The sequence below is a fragment of the Pseudophryne corroboree genome, chromosome 5 (assembly GCF_028390025.1).
Source record: "Pseudophryne corroboree isolate aPseCor3 chromosome 5, aPseCor3.hap2, whole genome shotgun sequence".
NCBI lineage: Eukaryota > Metazoa > Chordata > Amphibia > Anura > Myobatrachidae > Pseudophryne > Pseudophryne corroboree.
In genome coordinates this window covers 414,883,548-414,899,533 of record NC_086448.1, presented here as the reverse complement: position 1 = coordinate 414,899,533, position 15,986 = coordinate 414,883,548, and the positions used below count along the sequence as shown (strand labels likewise).

Genomic DNA, 15,986 nt, shown 5'->3' with positions numbered 1-15,986 from the left:
TCTCTGTCTCTCCAAAGGGCCTTGTGGGGGAACTGTCTTCAAAAAGAGCATTCCCTGTTGTGTGTGTGGTGTGTCGGTACGCTTGTGTCGACATGTTTGACGAGGAAGGCTATGTGGAAACAGCGGGAGCAAATGAATGTGGTGTCTCCGCCGACGGCGCCGACACCTGATTGGATGGATATGTGGAAGGTTTTAAATGATGATGTTAATTCCTTGCATAAAAGGTTGGATAAAGCTTGGAGAGATTCTCATAAAAAAGGGATGGTCACTGGAAGTCTGGAAAAGACCCATAGGAGGACTTGCGAGGTGCTGGGGACGCCTGGTTTTTGATTTTCTATCTGCCTTGTGATTTCTATCTTACGGTGAGAGTCCAGCCATTTCTTTTTGGCCTTTTTAATCGTATTAAAGCAGTATTACACTATATTTGCTTTTATCCCTTTTTTATGAGAATCTCTCTAATGGAGTGTTGTGCGGATGAAATACTGGGGACTACTTGATGAAATTCTTATCCTCTCTCTTCCACTACGCATATTGTCTATTATTTAGACACTATCATCTGGTACGGAGTTTACCTTTATACACAGATCCATTTGTTCAGAAGTTAACAGTATTATACTATTTTGTACCTTATTTCTTTGGTTGAGGGCAAGAATTGATGTTGAACGGATTATTTAGGAGCATCCTCAAAAATTATAATCAAGCGCCTGAAGACAACTCGGTGATATTTTATATTTCTATGGACGAATACCTTATCTGAGGAACTTGACACCTTAGACAAGGATACTATATTAATGACCCTGGGGCATATAAAAGACGCTGTCCTATATATGAGAGATGCTCAAAGAGACATTAGTCTACTGGGCTCTAGAATAAATGCTATGTCGATTTCTGCCAGAAGGGTCCTGTGGACTCGGCAATGGACAGGTGATGCCGACTCAAAAAGGCACATGGAGGTTTTACCTTATAAGGGTGAGGAATTGTTTGGGGAGGGTCTCTCGGACCTGGTCTCCACAGCTACTGCTGGGAAGTCAAATTTTTTGCCATATGTTTCCTCACAGCCTAAGAAAGGACCGTATTACCAAATGCAGTCCTTTCGATCACAAAAAGGCAAGAAAGTCCGAGGTGCGTCCTTTCTTGCCAGAGGCAGGGGCAGAGGAAGGAAGCTGCACAACGCAGCTAGTTCCCAGGAACAGAAGTCCTCCCCGGCTTCCACTAAATCCACCGCATGACGCTGGGGCTCCACAGGCAGAGCTAGGCCCGGTGGAGGCGCGTCTCCGAAATTTCAGCCACAAGTGGGTTCACTCCCAGTTGGATCCCTGGGCAATAGAGATTGTGTCTCAGGGATACAAGCTGGAATTCGAAGAGATGCCCCCTCACCGTTACCTCAAATCGGCCCTGCCAGCTTCCCTCTTAGAGAGGGAAATAGTGTTAACTGCAATTCACAAATTGTGTCTTCAACAGGTGGTGGTCAAGGTTCCCCTCCTTCAACAAGGAAAGGGTTATTATTCGACCATGTTTGTGGTACCGAAACCGGACGGTTCGGTCAGACCCATATTGAATTTAAAATCCCTGAACATATACCTGAAAAGGTTCAAGTTCAAGATGGAATCGCTCAGAGCGGTCATCGCTAGTCTGGAAGGTGGGGATTTTATGGTGTCTCTGGACATAAAGGATGCATACCTACATGTCCCCATTTATCCACCTCATCAGGCGTACCTCAGATTTGTGGTACAGGATTTTCATTACCAATTCCAGACGTTGCCGTTTGGTCTCTCCACGGCACCGAGAATATTTACCAAGGTAATGGCGGAAATGATGGTACTCCTGCGGAAGCAAGGGGTCACAATTATCCCATACTTGGACGATCTCCTTATAAAAGCGAGGTCAAGAGAGCAGTTGCTGATCAGCGTAGCACGCTCTCTGGAAGTGATACAACAACACGGCTGGATTCTGAATATTCCAAAGTCGCAGTTGGTTCCTACGACTCGTCTGCCTTTCCTGGGCATGATTCTGGACACAGACCAGAAGAGGGTTGATCTCCCGATGGAGAAGGCTCAGGAACTCATGACACTGGTCAGAGACCTATTAAAACCAAAACAGGTGTCGGTGCATCACTGCACGCGAGTCCTGGGAAAGATGGTGGCATCATACGAGGCCATTCCCTTCGGCAGGTTCCATGCGAGGACCTTTCAATGGGATCTACTGGACAAGTGGTCCGGATCACATCTTCAGATGCATCGGTTAATCACCCTATCCCCCAGGGCCAGGGTGTCTCTCCTGTGGTGGCTGCAGAGTGCTCACCTTCTCGAAGGTTGCAGATTCGGCATTCAGGACTGGGTCCTGGTGACCACGGATGCAAGCCTCCGAGGGTGGGGGGCAGTCACACAGGGAAGAAGTTTCCAAGGTCTGTGGTCAAGTCAGGAGACTTGCCTTCACATCAACATCCTGGAACTAAGGGCCATATACAACGCCCTACGTCAAGCGGAGTCCCTACTTCGCGACCAACCGGTTCTGATTCAGTCAGACAACATCACCGCAGTGGCTCATGTGAACCGCCAAGGCGGCACAAGGAGCAGGGTGGCGATGGTAGAAGCCACCAGAATTCTTCGCTGGGCGGAGAATCACGTAAGCGCACTGTCAGCAGTGTTCATTCCGGGAGTGCACAACTGGGAAGCAGACTTCCTCAGCAGGCACGACCTCCACCCGGGAGAGTGGAGACTTTATCAAGAAATCTTCACGCAGGTTGTAAGTCGGTGGGAACTGCCACAGGTGGACATGATGGCATCCTGCCTCAACAAAAAGCTACAGAGGTATTGCGCCAGGTCAAGAGACCCTCAGGCGATAGCTGTGGACGCACTGGTGACGCCGTGGGTGTTCCAGTCGGTCTATGTATTTCCTCCTCTTCCTCTCATACCCAAGGTGCTGAGAATCATAAGAAAAAGAGGAGTGAGAACAATACTCATTGTTCCGGATTGGCCAAGAAGGACTTGGTATCCAGATCTGCAAGAAATGCTCACAGAGGACCCGTGGCCTCTGCCTCTCAGACAGGACTTGTTGCAACAGGGGCCCTGTCTGTTCCAAGACTTACCGCGGCTGCGTTTGACGGCATGGCGGTTGAACGCCGGATCCTAGCAGAAAAAGGCATTCCGGATGAGGTTATTCCTACGCTGATAAAGGCTAGGAAGAACGTGACGGCTCAACATTATCACCGTATATGGCGAAAATATGTGGCTTGGTGTGAGGCCAGGAATGGTCCTACGGAGGAATTCCAGCTGGGCCGTTTCCTTCACTTCCTACAGTCGGGAGTGACTTTGGGCCAAAAATTAGGTTCCATAAAGGTCCAGATTTCGGCCCTATCCATTTTCTTTCAAAAAGAACTGGCTTCTCTGCCTTAAGTTCAGACGTTTGTAATGGGAGTGCTGCATATTCAGCCCCCTTTTGTGCCTCCAGTGGCACCTTGGGATCTTAATGTGGTGTTGAGTTTCCTGAAATCACACTGGTTTGAACCACTCAAAACGGTGGAATTGAAATATCTCACGTGGAAGGTGGTCATGCTACTAGCCTTGGCTTCGGCTAGGCGTGTGTCAGAATTGGCGGCTTTGTCACATAAAATCCCTTATCTGGTTTTCCATGCGGATAGAGCAGAATTGCGGACCCGACCACAATTTCTGCCGAAAGTGGTTTCATCCTTTCATATAAACCAACCTATTGTGGTGCCTGTGGCTACTACTGACTTGGAGGATTCCGAGTTACTTGATGTGGTCAGGGCTTTGAAGGTTTATGTAGCCAGAACGGATAGGGTCAGGAAAACAGAATCTTTGTTTATCCTGTATGCTTCCAACAAGTTTGGGGCGCCTGCTTCAAAGCAAACTATTGCTCGCTGGATCTGTAACACGATTCAGCAGGCTCATTCTGCGGCTGGTTTGCCGCATCCAAAATCAGTGAAAGCCCATTCCACAAGGAAAGTGGGCTCTTCTTGGGCGGCTGCCCGAGGGGTCTCGGCATTACAGCTTTGCCGAGCGGCTACTTGGTCAGGTTCAAACACTTTTGCAAAGTTCTACAAGTTTGATACCCTGGCTGAGGAGGACCTTGTGTTTGCTCAATCGGTGCTGCAGAGTCATCCGCACTCTCCCGCCCATTTGGGAGCTTTGGTATAATCCCCATGGTCCTTACGGAGTCCCCAGCATCCACTAGGACGTTAGAGAAAATAAGATTTTACTTACCGGTAAATCTATTTCTCGTAGTCCGTAGTGGATGCTGGGCGCCCGTCCCAAGTGCGGACTTCTTCTGCAATGCTTGTATATAGTTATTGCTTAAATAAGGGTTATGTTATAGTTGCATCAGGGTTGATCTGATGCTCCGTTGTTGTTCATACTGTTAACTGGGTAAGGTTATCACAAGTTATACGGTGTGATTGGTGTGGCTGGTATGAGTCTTGCCCTGGATTTCCAAAATCCTTTCCTTGTACTGTCAGCTCTTCCGGGCACAGTTTCTCTAACTGAGGTCTGGAGGAGGGACATAGAGGGAGGAGCCAGAGCACACCAGAATCTAAATTCTTTCTTAAAGTGCCCATGTCTCCTGCGGAGCCTGTCTATTCCCCATGGTCCTTACGGAGTCCCCAGCATCCACTACGGACTACGAGAAATAGATTTACCGGTAAGTAAAATCTTATTATTTTCTTCAAGATCGAGCCATTCAGGTTCAGTCGGACAATGTGACGGCGGTGACGTACATAAAACGAAAGGGAGGAAAGAAAAGCAGAGCAGCAATGTCAGAGGTATCAAGGATTCTCCTCTGGGCAGAAAAACGCGCGTTAGCATTGTCAGCGGTCTTCATTCCGAGAGTAGACAACTAGGAAGCAGACTTCCTCACTAGACACGACCTGCACCCGGGGGAGTGTGGCCTTCATCCGGAGGTGTCCAGACGCTTAACATGTCAATGGGGATGTCTACAAATCGACATGATGGCCTCTCGTCTCAACAAGAAGCTCAAGCGGTATTGTTCCAGGTCGGGAGACCCACAGGCAGTGGTAGTTGACGCGCTGACAACTCTATGGGTCTATCAGGTGGTGTACGTGTTCCCTCCACTTCCGCTGATCCCAAAAACTGTGAAAAGAATAAAAAGGGAAAAAGTTCAAGCAATTCTATTGTATTAGCCAAGAAGGGCCTGGTACGTGGATCTTCTGGAGATGCTCCTAGAAGATGCGTGGACTCTACCTCTTCGCGAGGATCTCCTGCAACAGGGGCCGTTCGTCTATCAAGACTTAACACTGCTACGTTTGACAGCATGAAAGTTGAACGGCTGATTCTAGCCAGGAGAGGGATTCCTGTCAAGGTCATCCCGATTATGATCCAAGCCAGGAAGGGGGTAACGTCTAAACATTACCACTGTATTTGGAAAAAATACGTCTCTTGGTGTGAGAGCAGAAAATATTCTGCGGTGGAATTTTATCTGGGACGTTTCCAGCTTTTTCTGCAGTCGGGTGTGGATGTGGGCCTTCGTCTGGGCTCCGTAAAAGTCCACATTTCGGCCTTGTCCATTCTCTTTTTCAGAAACAATTGGCGTCTCTTCCTGAGGTCCAGACGTTCTTGAAAGGGGTTCTGCACATCCAGCCTCCCTTTGTGCCTCCCACGGCACCTTGGGCTCTCAGTTTGATCTGTTACAGGAGGTAGACGTAAAATATCATACGTGGAAAACCGTCACACTGTTGGCCTTGGCTTCTGCAAGATGTGTGTCGGAGCTGGGGGCGTTGTCTCACAAGAGCCGCTATTTAATATTTGAACTCCGGACTCGTCAGCAATTTCTTCGTAAGGTGGTGTCGGCGTTTCACATCAACCAACCAATTGTGGTTCTCTGTTACTTCAAAGGATGTTGTGAGGACTTTGAAGGTGTATATGAAGAGAACAACTCGTCACAGGAAATCGGACACTCATAGTGTGTAGCATTTAAAAGCAATATCATTAAGGCCTACACTCAGGACTTGGCCTGCTTACATTTGTGAAGCAAGTCTATGTTAAGGATGTATTTTAAGGATGAAGTTAGAACCGGAGTTTGAACTGGATTTGGACTACGCTACAATCTCTAATTAAACTAGTTCCCCAAACACTGCAACTCAGGACCACTATGTGGCCTCTCCTCACCTCTGCCATGAGAACACCAGGACCAATGCCTACTACTCCCCGGACCAAGAACATCATGTCTGCCCCCGGGACTACCCCTCAAGCTGAGCAGGGAACTGAAGGGCGTGCGCACCAGGACCAGACTTTGCTGGGTCAGTTCCATTGGACATTACTGTGCTCCCCACATTCTCACACCCACCCGCACTGCTCTCATGAGACCAGGACATTTATAATTTTCACAAAATAATGTTAGTACAGTTTTCCTGCAAATTTATTTTTCTCTTCTTTACTTCTTACAGCATACTTCCACCCCACTGTGTGCTATTCCCGTAATCAAAATAAAAAATATATATCCAAAGTGCGCAATTAATGTTACAATGGGCAGCCGTCACATAGTATTAAGGGAACACCACGTCCCTGGGTGAACAGCAAACAGAAGAAATAGACTATGTGCTTAGGCGCCCTTGTAACAAAGATGAAATAGCACAAAGTGTTTATGGATGTGTGTTTTTATCCATAAACACTTTTGTGCTATTTCATCTTTGTTACAAGGGCGCCTAAGCACATAGTCTATTTCTTCTGTTTGCTATTCCCGTAATGTTTACCTCCATTGGTTGCACACCCTGCCAGCAGTGATCTACACAGTGCGCCCCACATGGCTGCCTCGGATGGTTTCTCCGTGGGCAGCATATGCTTCATTTGGCTCTTTCCATGCAGGGTATAGTATACTCCTACACATGTCAGTTTTCCCATACATGCATTTGGCCCTTGTATGACTCATATACCACTATGTAACCTTCATAGTGCGCCCAACATGGCTGCTTTACCTGGTGCGCTTGTGGATGGGATAAAAAATACATGGACCTGATGGCTTTGTTGGAACCCTACTCTGAACTTTAGGACTCTGCAATCTCCCCATTTTGTGTTCTCTTCTAGGGGTGGACTCTTCCACCCTGGGTAATCCTACGCAGTGCGCCTAAGATGGCTGCCGCACCTGGTACCTTAAGAGGGTGAAATACACAACTCTTGGAGGTTATTACCCAAAATGCCTACACCAATCATGCATTATGCTTTCTGTGTGCTCAATGTTTTGTTTGTTTTTTGTCTGTGTGGTTTATCTTTTGATGTATTTATTACAGAAGATTTAAGTATTATGTGCATTGTTTGAGTTCAAGTTGGTGTCTTGGATGGCTACCTCGGTGCTGCTCTGCCAAGCAGCCTTCATTTTTAGTCTTACATGTATAATATGTCGAGTCTATAGTACAGTTGCAATGTGCAGTATGAACTCATACGTGTAATGTATGCTACGTTTTTCCCCCTTCTTATGCTATGTATTCCCCCTTCATGTTGCTGCTTGGCAATGCATTGTACCACAAAAAATTCCTAGTGCACGTGAGTACACCTGGCCAATTAAGCTGATTCTGACGATCCCAATAAGATTGGGTGTCCTGCTTCAAAGCAGTCAATTGCGCGCTGGATAAGGCTCACTATCCAGCATGCATATTCCACGGCAGGATTGCCGGTTCCTAAATCTGTACATGCCCATTCGACTAGGTCGGTGGGTTTTTCTTGGGCGGCTGCCCGAGGTGTCTCAGCCTTATAGCTCTGCCGAGCAGCTACTTGGTCAGGTTCGAACACGTTTGACCAAACCGAAGGTCCACAGAGGCCAAAGTATTGAACTTGCAGAATTTTGCAATAAGTTCTGCAGGAACCTCAGCACTCTCCCACCCAGTTTGGGAGCTTTGGTACTTCCCCATGGTACTAAATGAATCCCAAGTATCCTCTAAGATGTAAGAAAAATAGAATTTTAATTACCTACCGGTAATTCCTTTTCTCGTAGTCCGTAGAGGATACTCGGCGCTCGCCCAGTGCTTTGTTCGTCCTGCACGGTTACTTGGTTAAGTATTGTTGTTTGGTTGAGCTGTTGATGTTCCTGTTCCAAGTTTGGTTAGCATGACTTTCCTCTTGTTTGTGTGTGCTGGTTCGGAATCTCACCACTATCCCTTTGTATCCTTCTCTCAAAGTATGTCTATCTCCTCTGGCACAGTTTCCTAGACTGAGTCTGGTAGGGGCGTAGAGGGAGGAGCCAGCCCACACTATCAGATTCTTAAAGTGCCCATGGCTCCTGGTGGACCCATCTATACCCTATACCCCATGGTACTAAATGGATCCCCAGTATCCTCTACGGACTACGAGAAAAGGATTTACCGGTAGGTAATTAAAATCCTATTTTACCATTCAGGGGTAACTGCCATACTTTCCTTCTGCTGTTGCTACCACCCTTTTTCTCTAACGTCCTAGTGGATCCTGGGGACTCCGTAAGGACCATGGGAATAGACGGGCTCCGCAGGAGACTGGGCACTCTAAAGAAAGATTTAGTACTACCTGGTGTGCACTGGCTCCTCCCTCTATGCCCCTCCTCCAGACCTCAGTTAGAATCTGTGCCCGGCCAGAGCTGGGTGCTTTTAGTGAGCTCTCCTGAGCTTGCTAATAAGAAAGTATTTTATTTAGGTTTTTTATTTTCAGAGAGCTTCTGCTGGCAACAGACTCTCTGCTACGAGGGACTGAGGGGAGAGAAGCAAACCTACTAACTGCGGCTAGGTTGCGCTTCTTAGGCTACTGGACACCATTAGCTCCAGAGGGTTCGAACACAGGATCTTAACCTTGGTCGTCCGTTCCCGGAGCCGCGCCGCCGTCCCCCTCGCAGAGCCAGAAGACAGAAGCCGGCGGAAGCAAGAAGACATCAAAATCGGCGGCAGAAGACTCCTGTCTTCACATGAGGTAGCGCACAGCACTGTGCGGGCGCCCTGGGCAGCAATTAGGATACCTCTTGGCAAAAAGACACATATATACAGCTGGGCACTGTATATATGTACGAGCCCCCGCCATTTTATTTACACAGACCCGGGACAGAAACCCGCCGCTGAGGGGGCGGGGCCTTCTTCCTCAGCACTAACCGGCGCCATTTTCTCTCCACAGCTCCGCTGAGAGGAAGCTCCCCAGGCTCTCCCCTGCAGTATGAAGGTAGAAAAAGGGTAAAAAGAGAGGGGGGGCACATAAATTTAGGCGCAAATTATCAAAAACAGCAGCTACTGGGTAAACACTAAGTTACTGTGTAATCCCTGGGTTATATGGCGCTGGGGTGTGTGCTGGCATACTCTCTCTCTCTCTGTCTCCCCAAAAGGCCTTGTGGGGTCCTGTCCTCAATTAGAGCATTCCCTGTGTGTGTGCGGTGTGTCGGTACGTTTGTGTCGACATGTTTGATGAGGACGGTTACGTGGAGGCAGAACAAGTGCAAGTGAATTTGGTGTCGCCACCGACGGCGCCGACACCTGATTGGATGGATATGTGGAAGGTGTTAAATGATAACGTAAGCTCCTTGCATAAAAGGTTGGATAATCAGTCAGGGTCTCAACCCATGTCTGATTCTACAGCTCAGGGGTCGTCAGGGTCTCAAAAGCGCCCACTATCCCAGTTGGTTGACACAGATGTCGACACGGATTCTGACTCCAGTGTCGATGACGATGATGCAAAGTTGCAGCCTAAAATGACTAAAGCCATCCGATACATGATTATAGCAATGAAGGATGTATTGCACATATCGGAGGAAAACCCTGTCCCTGACAAGAGGGTTTATATGTTTGGGGAGAAAAAGCAAGAAGTGACTTTTCCCGCTTCACATGAATTAAATGAGTTATGTGAAAAAGCGTGGGATTCCCCTGATAGGAAAGTACTGGTTTCCAAAAGATTACTTATGGCGTATCCTTTCCCGCCAACGGATAGGTTACACTGGGAATCCTCCCCTAGGGTAGACAAAGCGTTGACACACTTATCTAAGAAGGTGGCCCTGCCGTCACAGGATACGGCCGCCCTAAAGGATCCTGCGGATAGGAAGCAGGAAGGTATCCTGAAGTCTGTTTATACACATTCTGGTACTCTTCTGAGGCCAGCAATTGCTTCGGCCTGGATGTGTAGTGCTGTAGCAGCATGGACAGATACTCTGTCTGAGGAGTTAGATACCCTGGACAGGGAGACTATTTTACTGACCCTAGGGCATATCAAAGACGCTGTCCTATATATGAGGGATGCCCAGAGGGACATTTGCCTGCTGGGCTCTAGAATAAACGCAATGTCGATTTCTGCCAGAAGGGTCCTATGGACTCTGCAATGGACAGGTGATGCCGACTCTAAAAAAACACATGGAGGTGTTACCTTATAAGGGTGAGGAATTGTTTGGGGACGGTCTCTCGGACCTAGTTTCCACAGCTACGGCTGGGAAGTCAAATTTCTTGCCATACAGGTTGAGTATCCCATATCCAAATATTCCGAAATACGGAATATTACGAAATACGGACTTTTTTGAGTGAGAGTGAGATAGTGAAACCTTTGTTTTTTGATGGCTCAATGTACACAAACTTTGTTTAATACACAGAATTATTAAAAATATTGTATTAAATGACCTTCAGGCTGTGTGTATAAGGTGTATATGAAACATAAATGAATTGTGTGAATGTAGACACACTTTGTTTAATGCACAAAGTTATAAAAAAATATTGGTTGAAATGACCTTCAGGCTGTGTGTATAAGGTGTATATGTAACATAAATGCATTCTGTGCTTAGATTTAGGTCCCATCACCATGATATCTGATTATGGTATGCAGTTATTCCAAAATACGGAAAAATCCCATATCCAAAATACCTCTGGTCCCAAGCATTTTGGATAAGGGAGACTCAACCTGTATATTCCCTCACAGCCAAAGAAAGCACCGTATTACCAAATGCAGTCCTTTCGTTCACAAAAAAGCAAGAAAGTCAGAGGTGCATCCTTTCTTGCCAGAGGCAGGGGTAGAGGAAAAAAGCTGCACCATGCAGCTAGTTCCCAGGAACAAAAGTCCTCCCCGGCTTCCACTAAATCCACCGCATGACGCTGGGGCTCCACAGCCGAAACCAGGAGCGGTGGGGGCGCGTCTCCAAAATTTCAGCCACCAGTGGGTTCGCTCACGGGTGGATCCTTGGGCTATACAAATTGTGTCTCAGGGATACAAGCTGGAATTCGAGGTGACGCCCCCTCACCGTTACCTAAAATCGGCCTTGCCAGCTTCCCCCATGGAAAGGGAGGTAGTGTTGGCAGCAATTCCCAAGCTATATCTCCAGCAGGTGGTAGTGAAGGTTCCCCTCCTTCAACAGGGAAGGGGTTACTATTCACTATGTTTGTGGTACCGAAACCGGACGGTTCGGTCAGACCCATTTTGAATTTAAAATCCCTGAACATTTATCTGAAGAAATTCAAGTTCAAGATGGAATCGCTCAGAGCGGTCATTGCAAGCCTGGAGGTGGACATCAAGGATGCGTACTTGCATGTCCCCATTTATCCACCTCATCAGGAGTACCTCAGGTTTGTGGTACAGGACTGTCATTACCAATTCCAGACGTTGCCGTTTGGCCTGTCCACGGCACCGAGAATATTTACCAAGGTGATGGCGGAAATGATGGTGCTCCTTCGGAAGGAAGGGGTTACAATTATCCCATACTTGGACGATCTCCTCATAAAGGCGAGGTCCAGGGAGTGCTTGCTGATCAGCGTAGCACACTCTCAGGAAGTGTTACGACAGCACGGCTGGATTCTGAATATTCCAAAGTCACAGCTGATTCCTACGACGCGTCTGCCCTTCCTGGGCATGATTCTGGACACAAGCCAGAAAAAGGTGTTTCTCCCGGAGGAAAAGGCTCAGGAGCTCGTGACTCTGGTCAGAGACCTCCTAAAACCAAAACAGGTATCGGTGCATCACTGCACGCGAGTCCTGGGAAAGATGGTGGCATTATACGAAGCCATTCCCTTCGGCAGGTTCCATGCGAGGATCTTTCAGTGGGATCTGTTGGACAAGTGGTCCGGATCGCATCTTCAGATGCATCGGCTGATCACCCTGTCTCCCTGGGCCAGGGTGTCTCTTCTGTGGTGGCTACAAAGTGCTCACCTCCTCGAGGGCCGCAGGTTCGGCATACAGGACTGGGTCCTGGTGACCACGGATGCAAGCCTCCGAGGATGGGGGGCAGTCACGCAGGGAAGAAACTTCCAGGGGCTGTGGTCAAGTCAGGAGACTTGTCTGCACATCAATATCCTGGAACTTAGGGCCGTATACAACGCCCTGAGTCAAGCGGAGCCTCTGCTTCGAACCAACCAGTGCTGATTCAGTCAGACAACATCACTGCAGTGGCCCATGTAAACCGCCAGGGCGGCACAAGAAGCAGGGTGGCAATGGCAGAGGCCACCAGGATTCTTCGTTGGGCGGAGAATCACGTACTAGCACTGTCAGCAGTGTTCATTCCGGGAGTGGACAACTGGAAAGCAGACTTCCTCAGCAGGCACGACCTCCACCCGGGAGAGTGGGGACTTCATCAAGAAGTCTTCACGCAGACTGCAAATCGATGGGAACTGCCACAGGTGGACATGATGGCGTCCCGTCTCAACAAAAAGCTAAAAAGGTATTGCGCCAGGTCAAGAGACCCTCAGGCGATAGCTTTGGACGCACTTGTAACACCGTGGGTGTTCCAGTCGGTCTATGTGTTTCCTCCTCTTCCTCTCATACCCAAGGTGCTGAGAATTGTGAGAAAAAGAGGAGTGCGAACAATACTCATTGTTCCGGATTGGCCAAGAAGGACTTGGTACCCGGAATTGCAAGAAATGCTCACAGAGGACCCATGGCCTCTGCCTCTCAGACAGGACCTGTTGCAACAAGGGCCCTGTCTGTTCCAAGACTTACCGCGGCTGCGTTTGACGGCATGACGGTTGAACGCCGGATCCTAGTGGAAAAAGGCATTCCGGATGAAGTTATTCCTACGCTGATAAAGGCTAGGAAGGACGTGACAGCAAAGCATTATCACCGTGTATGGCGAAAATATGTTGCTTGGTGTGAGGCCAGGAAGGCTCCTACAGAGGAATTCCAGCTGGGCCGGTTCCTGCACTTCCTACAGTCAGGAGTGACTATGGGCTTAAAATTAGGATCCATAAAGGTCCAGATTTCGGCCCTATCCATTTTCTTTCAAAAGGAACTGGCTTCGCTTCCTGAAGTACAGACGTTTGTAAAGGGAGTGCTGCATATTCAGCGCCCTTTTGTGCCACCAGTGGCACCTTGGGATCTTAAGGTGGTGTTGAGTTTCCTGAAATCTCACTGGTTTGAGCCACTTAAGACCGTGGAGCTAAAGTATCTCACGTGGAAAGTGGTCATGCTATTGGCCTTAGCTTCGGCTAGGCGTGTGTCAGAATTGGCGGCTTTGTCATGTAAAAGCCCCTATCTGGTTTTCCATATGGACAGGGCAGAATTACGGACTCGTCCGCAATTTCTGCCGAAGGTGGTGTCATCTTTTCATTTGAACCAACCTATTGTGGTGCCTGTGGCTACTCGTGACTTGGAGGACTCCAAGTTGCTTGATGTAGTCAGGGCTTTGAAGGTTTATGTAGCCAGAATGGCTGGAGTCAGGAAAACTGACTCGCTGTTTATCCTGTATGCATCCAACAAGCTGGGTGCTCCAGCTTCAAAGCAGACTATTGCTCGCTGGATCTGTAACACGATTCAGCAGGCTCATTCTGCGGCTGGTTTGCCGCATCCAAAATCAGTGAAAGCCCATTCCACAAGGAAAGTGGGCTCTTCTTGGGCGGCTGCCCGAGGGGTCTCGGCATTACAACTTTGCCGAGCAGCTACTTGGTCGGGTTCAAACACCTTTGCAAAGTTCTATAAGTTTGATACCCTGGCTGAGGAGGACCTTGTGTTTGCCCATTTGGTGCTGCAGAGTCATCTGCGCACTCCCGCCCGTTTGGGAGCTTTGGTATAATCCCCATGGTCCTTACGGAGTCCCCAGCATCCACTAGGACGTTAGAGAAAATAAGATTTTACTCACCGGTAAATCTATTTCTCGTAGTCCGTAGTGGATGCTGGGCGCCCGTCCCAAGTGCGGACTTTCTGCAATACGTGTATATAGTTATTGCTTAATAAAAGGGTTATGTTATGTTGGCATCTGTTGTTTGATGCTCTGTTGTTGTTCATACTGTTAACTGGGTAAGTTTATCACGAGTTATACGGTGTGATTGGTGTGGCCGGTATAAGTCTTACCCTGGATTCCAAAATCCTTTCCTTGTAATGTCAGCTCTTCCGGGCACAGTTTCCTTAACTGAGGTCTGGAGGAGGGGCATAGAGGGAGGAGCCAGTGCACACCAGGTAGTACTAAATATTTCTTTAGAGTGCCCAGTCTCCTGCGGAGCCCGTCTATTCCCATGGTCCTTACAGAGTCCCCAGCATCCACTACGGACTACGAGAAATAGATTTACCGGTGAGTAAAATCTTATTTTCCCCTACGTGGTAAAGTACCGCTGCTGATTGAACCTGGCCATAACTGTGCTAAATTGCTTATTCTAATTTTAAACATGTACAGTATGATTCTAGAAACTTCCATGTAACATAGAGTTTAAAAAAGAAAGTCAAATTTAAAAGTTTAATATTGTCAACTGTTATGTATTCTTGTTTTAGGTTACTTTGGAATACAGACCTGTCATTGATACAACTTTGGATGAAGAAGACTGTGTAACAGTCCCTCCTGCTATCCGTTCTTATTAAGGGTTACTTAATTGCTCACCATGAATGAACTCAGACCTGCGTAATAGTAGTGTTTCCTGGTGGTACATTTGCACATTATTCTGCTGCTTGGCAACCTGCGTTTCCATCCCCAACAATACAATGTAAACTGTCCCTTACAATTAAAATTCCTTTAACTTCAGAAGTCATTATCACTGCTATCATTTGTAAGGCATTACAAAACTTAGTAGCAATATTAAGTGGGCTTTGTATAGCATAAAGTGAAGATAAGGGTTTTGAGATGTTTTGACAAGTTGATGGTTAGGGAAGAGACTGGTCAGATGAGATACGGAGTTCCATAAATGGGGAGCAGCATTGGCGGAGTCTTGAAAGTGAAAGGTGTTATCAGAGATCATCTAAGTAGCTGTCTTATGCATTGGTCTATACAGATAATTGCAGAAAACAATTTTTATGTTGTCCAATGTTAAAAAGTTGATTTAAAACACTTAACACTGAAAATGCAAAAGAGGTGTTTTGGGGTTTTTGGTGTGTTTTGTTTTTAAATATATATCGTGGAACTAAATGTTTTTTTTAGACTTGAAAAATGTGCATAATTGTAGTATCTTCTCAGGCTGCCATTGTTTTTTTAAATACCACATTCAGGTTTCAGTTTTAAAGGAAATGTGTTTTCCTCCAATTTTTTTTCCATCTTCAAAACACAATTTTATTAAGAAGATAAGTATAGAACAAACACTGTTGTATACATTATGATGATGATGAATTGAAAAGAGGGTAAATCAAATAAAACGAACGTTACATCTGTAACATACAACTATTGTACAAAGTAATCGAATTGGGACCAATTTAAAAAAAAATATAGTGCACATTATCACAAGTATGCAATACAAAATTGAAGGGAAAAAAAGGGAGAGGGTTTACCAAACTTCAATCTTCTGTTTTGTGTTTTCTCCTTAACAATATTAACTAAGAATACAAACAGTAAGAAGGGTCCAGACAACAGTGGACCAAAATAGTATGAAAGAAAGGAAAGAGAGAGAGAGAGATCCACCGCCTATCCGTGAGCAATGAAATAAAAACATACGTCTTTAGTAAACGTTTACCAAAAGCATATAAGCTAGTAAATTAGAAAGATGATCAAGTTAACGTTAGAGATGAGCGGATTCGGTTTTACTCGGTTTTACTCGGTTCTCAAAACCGAATCTTATTGGCTATCCAAAACACGTGACATCCGTGAGCCAATAAGATTCGGTTTTGAGAACCGAGTAAAACCGAGTAAAA

The 15,986-nt window shown here is 46.9% G+C and overlaps 1 protein-coding gene across 1 annotated transcript in view; it reads left to right on the top strand.

Annotated features, from left to right (window-relative positions):
- Positions 1-14,892, top strand: part of SDHA (succinate dehydrogenase complex flavoprotein subunit A) — a 294,640-nt gene extending 279,748 nt beyond the window's left edge. Inside the window, exon 15 of the mRNA XM_063922780.1 lies at positions 14,643-14,892. Within this exon, the coding sequence (XP_063778850.1) occupies positions 14,643-14,729 (87 nt within the window). The 3' untranslated portion in view covers positions 14,730-14,892. The remainder of the gene's footprint in view (positions 1-14,642) is intronic.
- Positions 14,893-15,986: the final 1,094 nt, after the last annotated feature.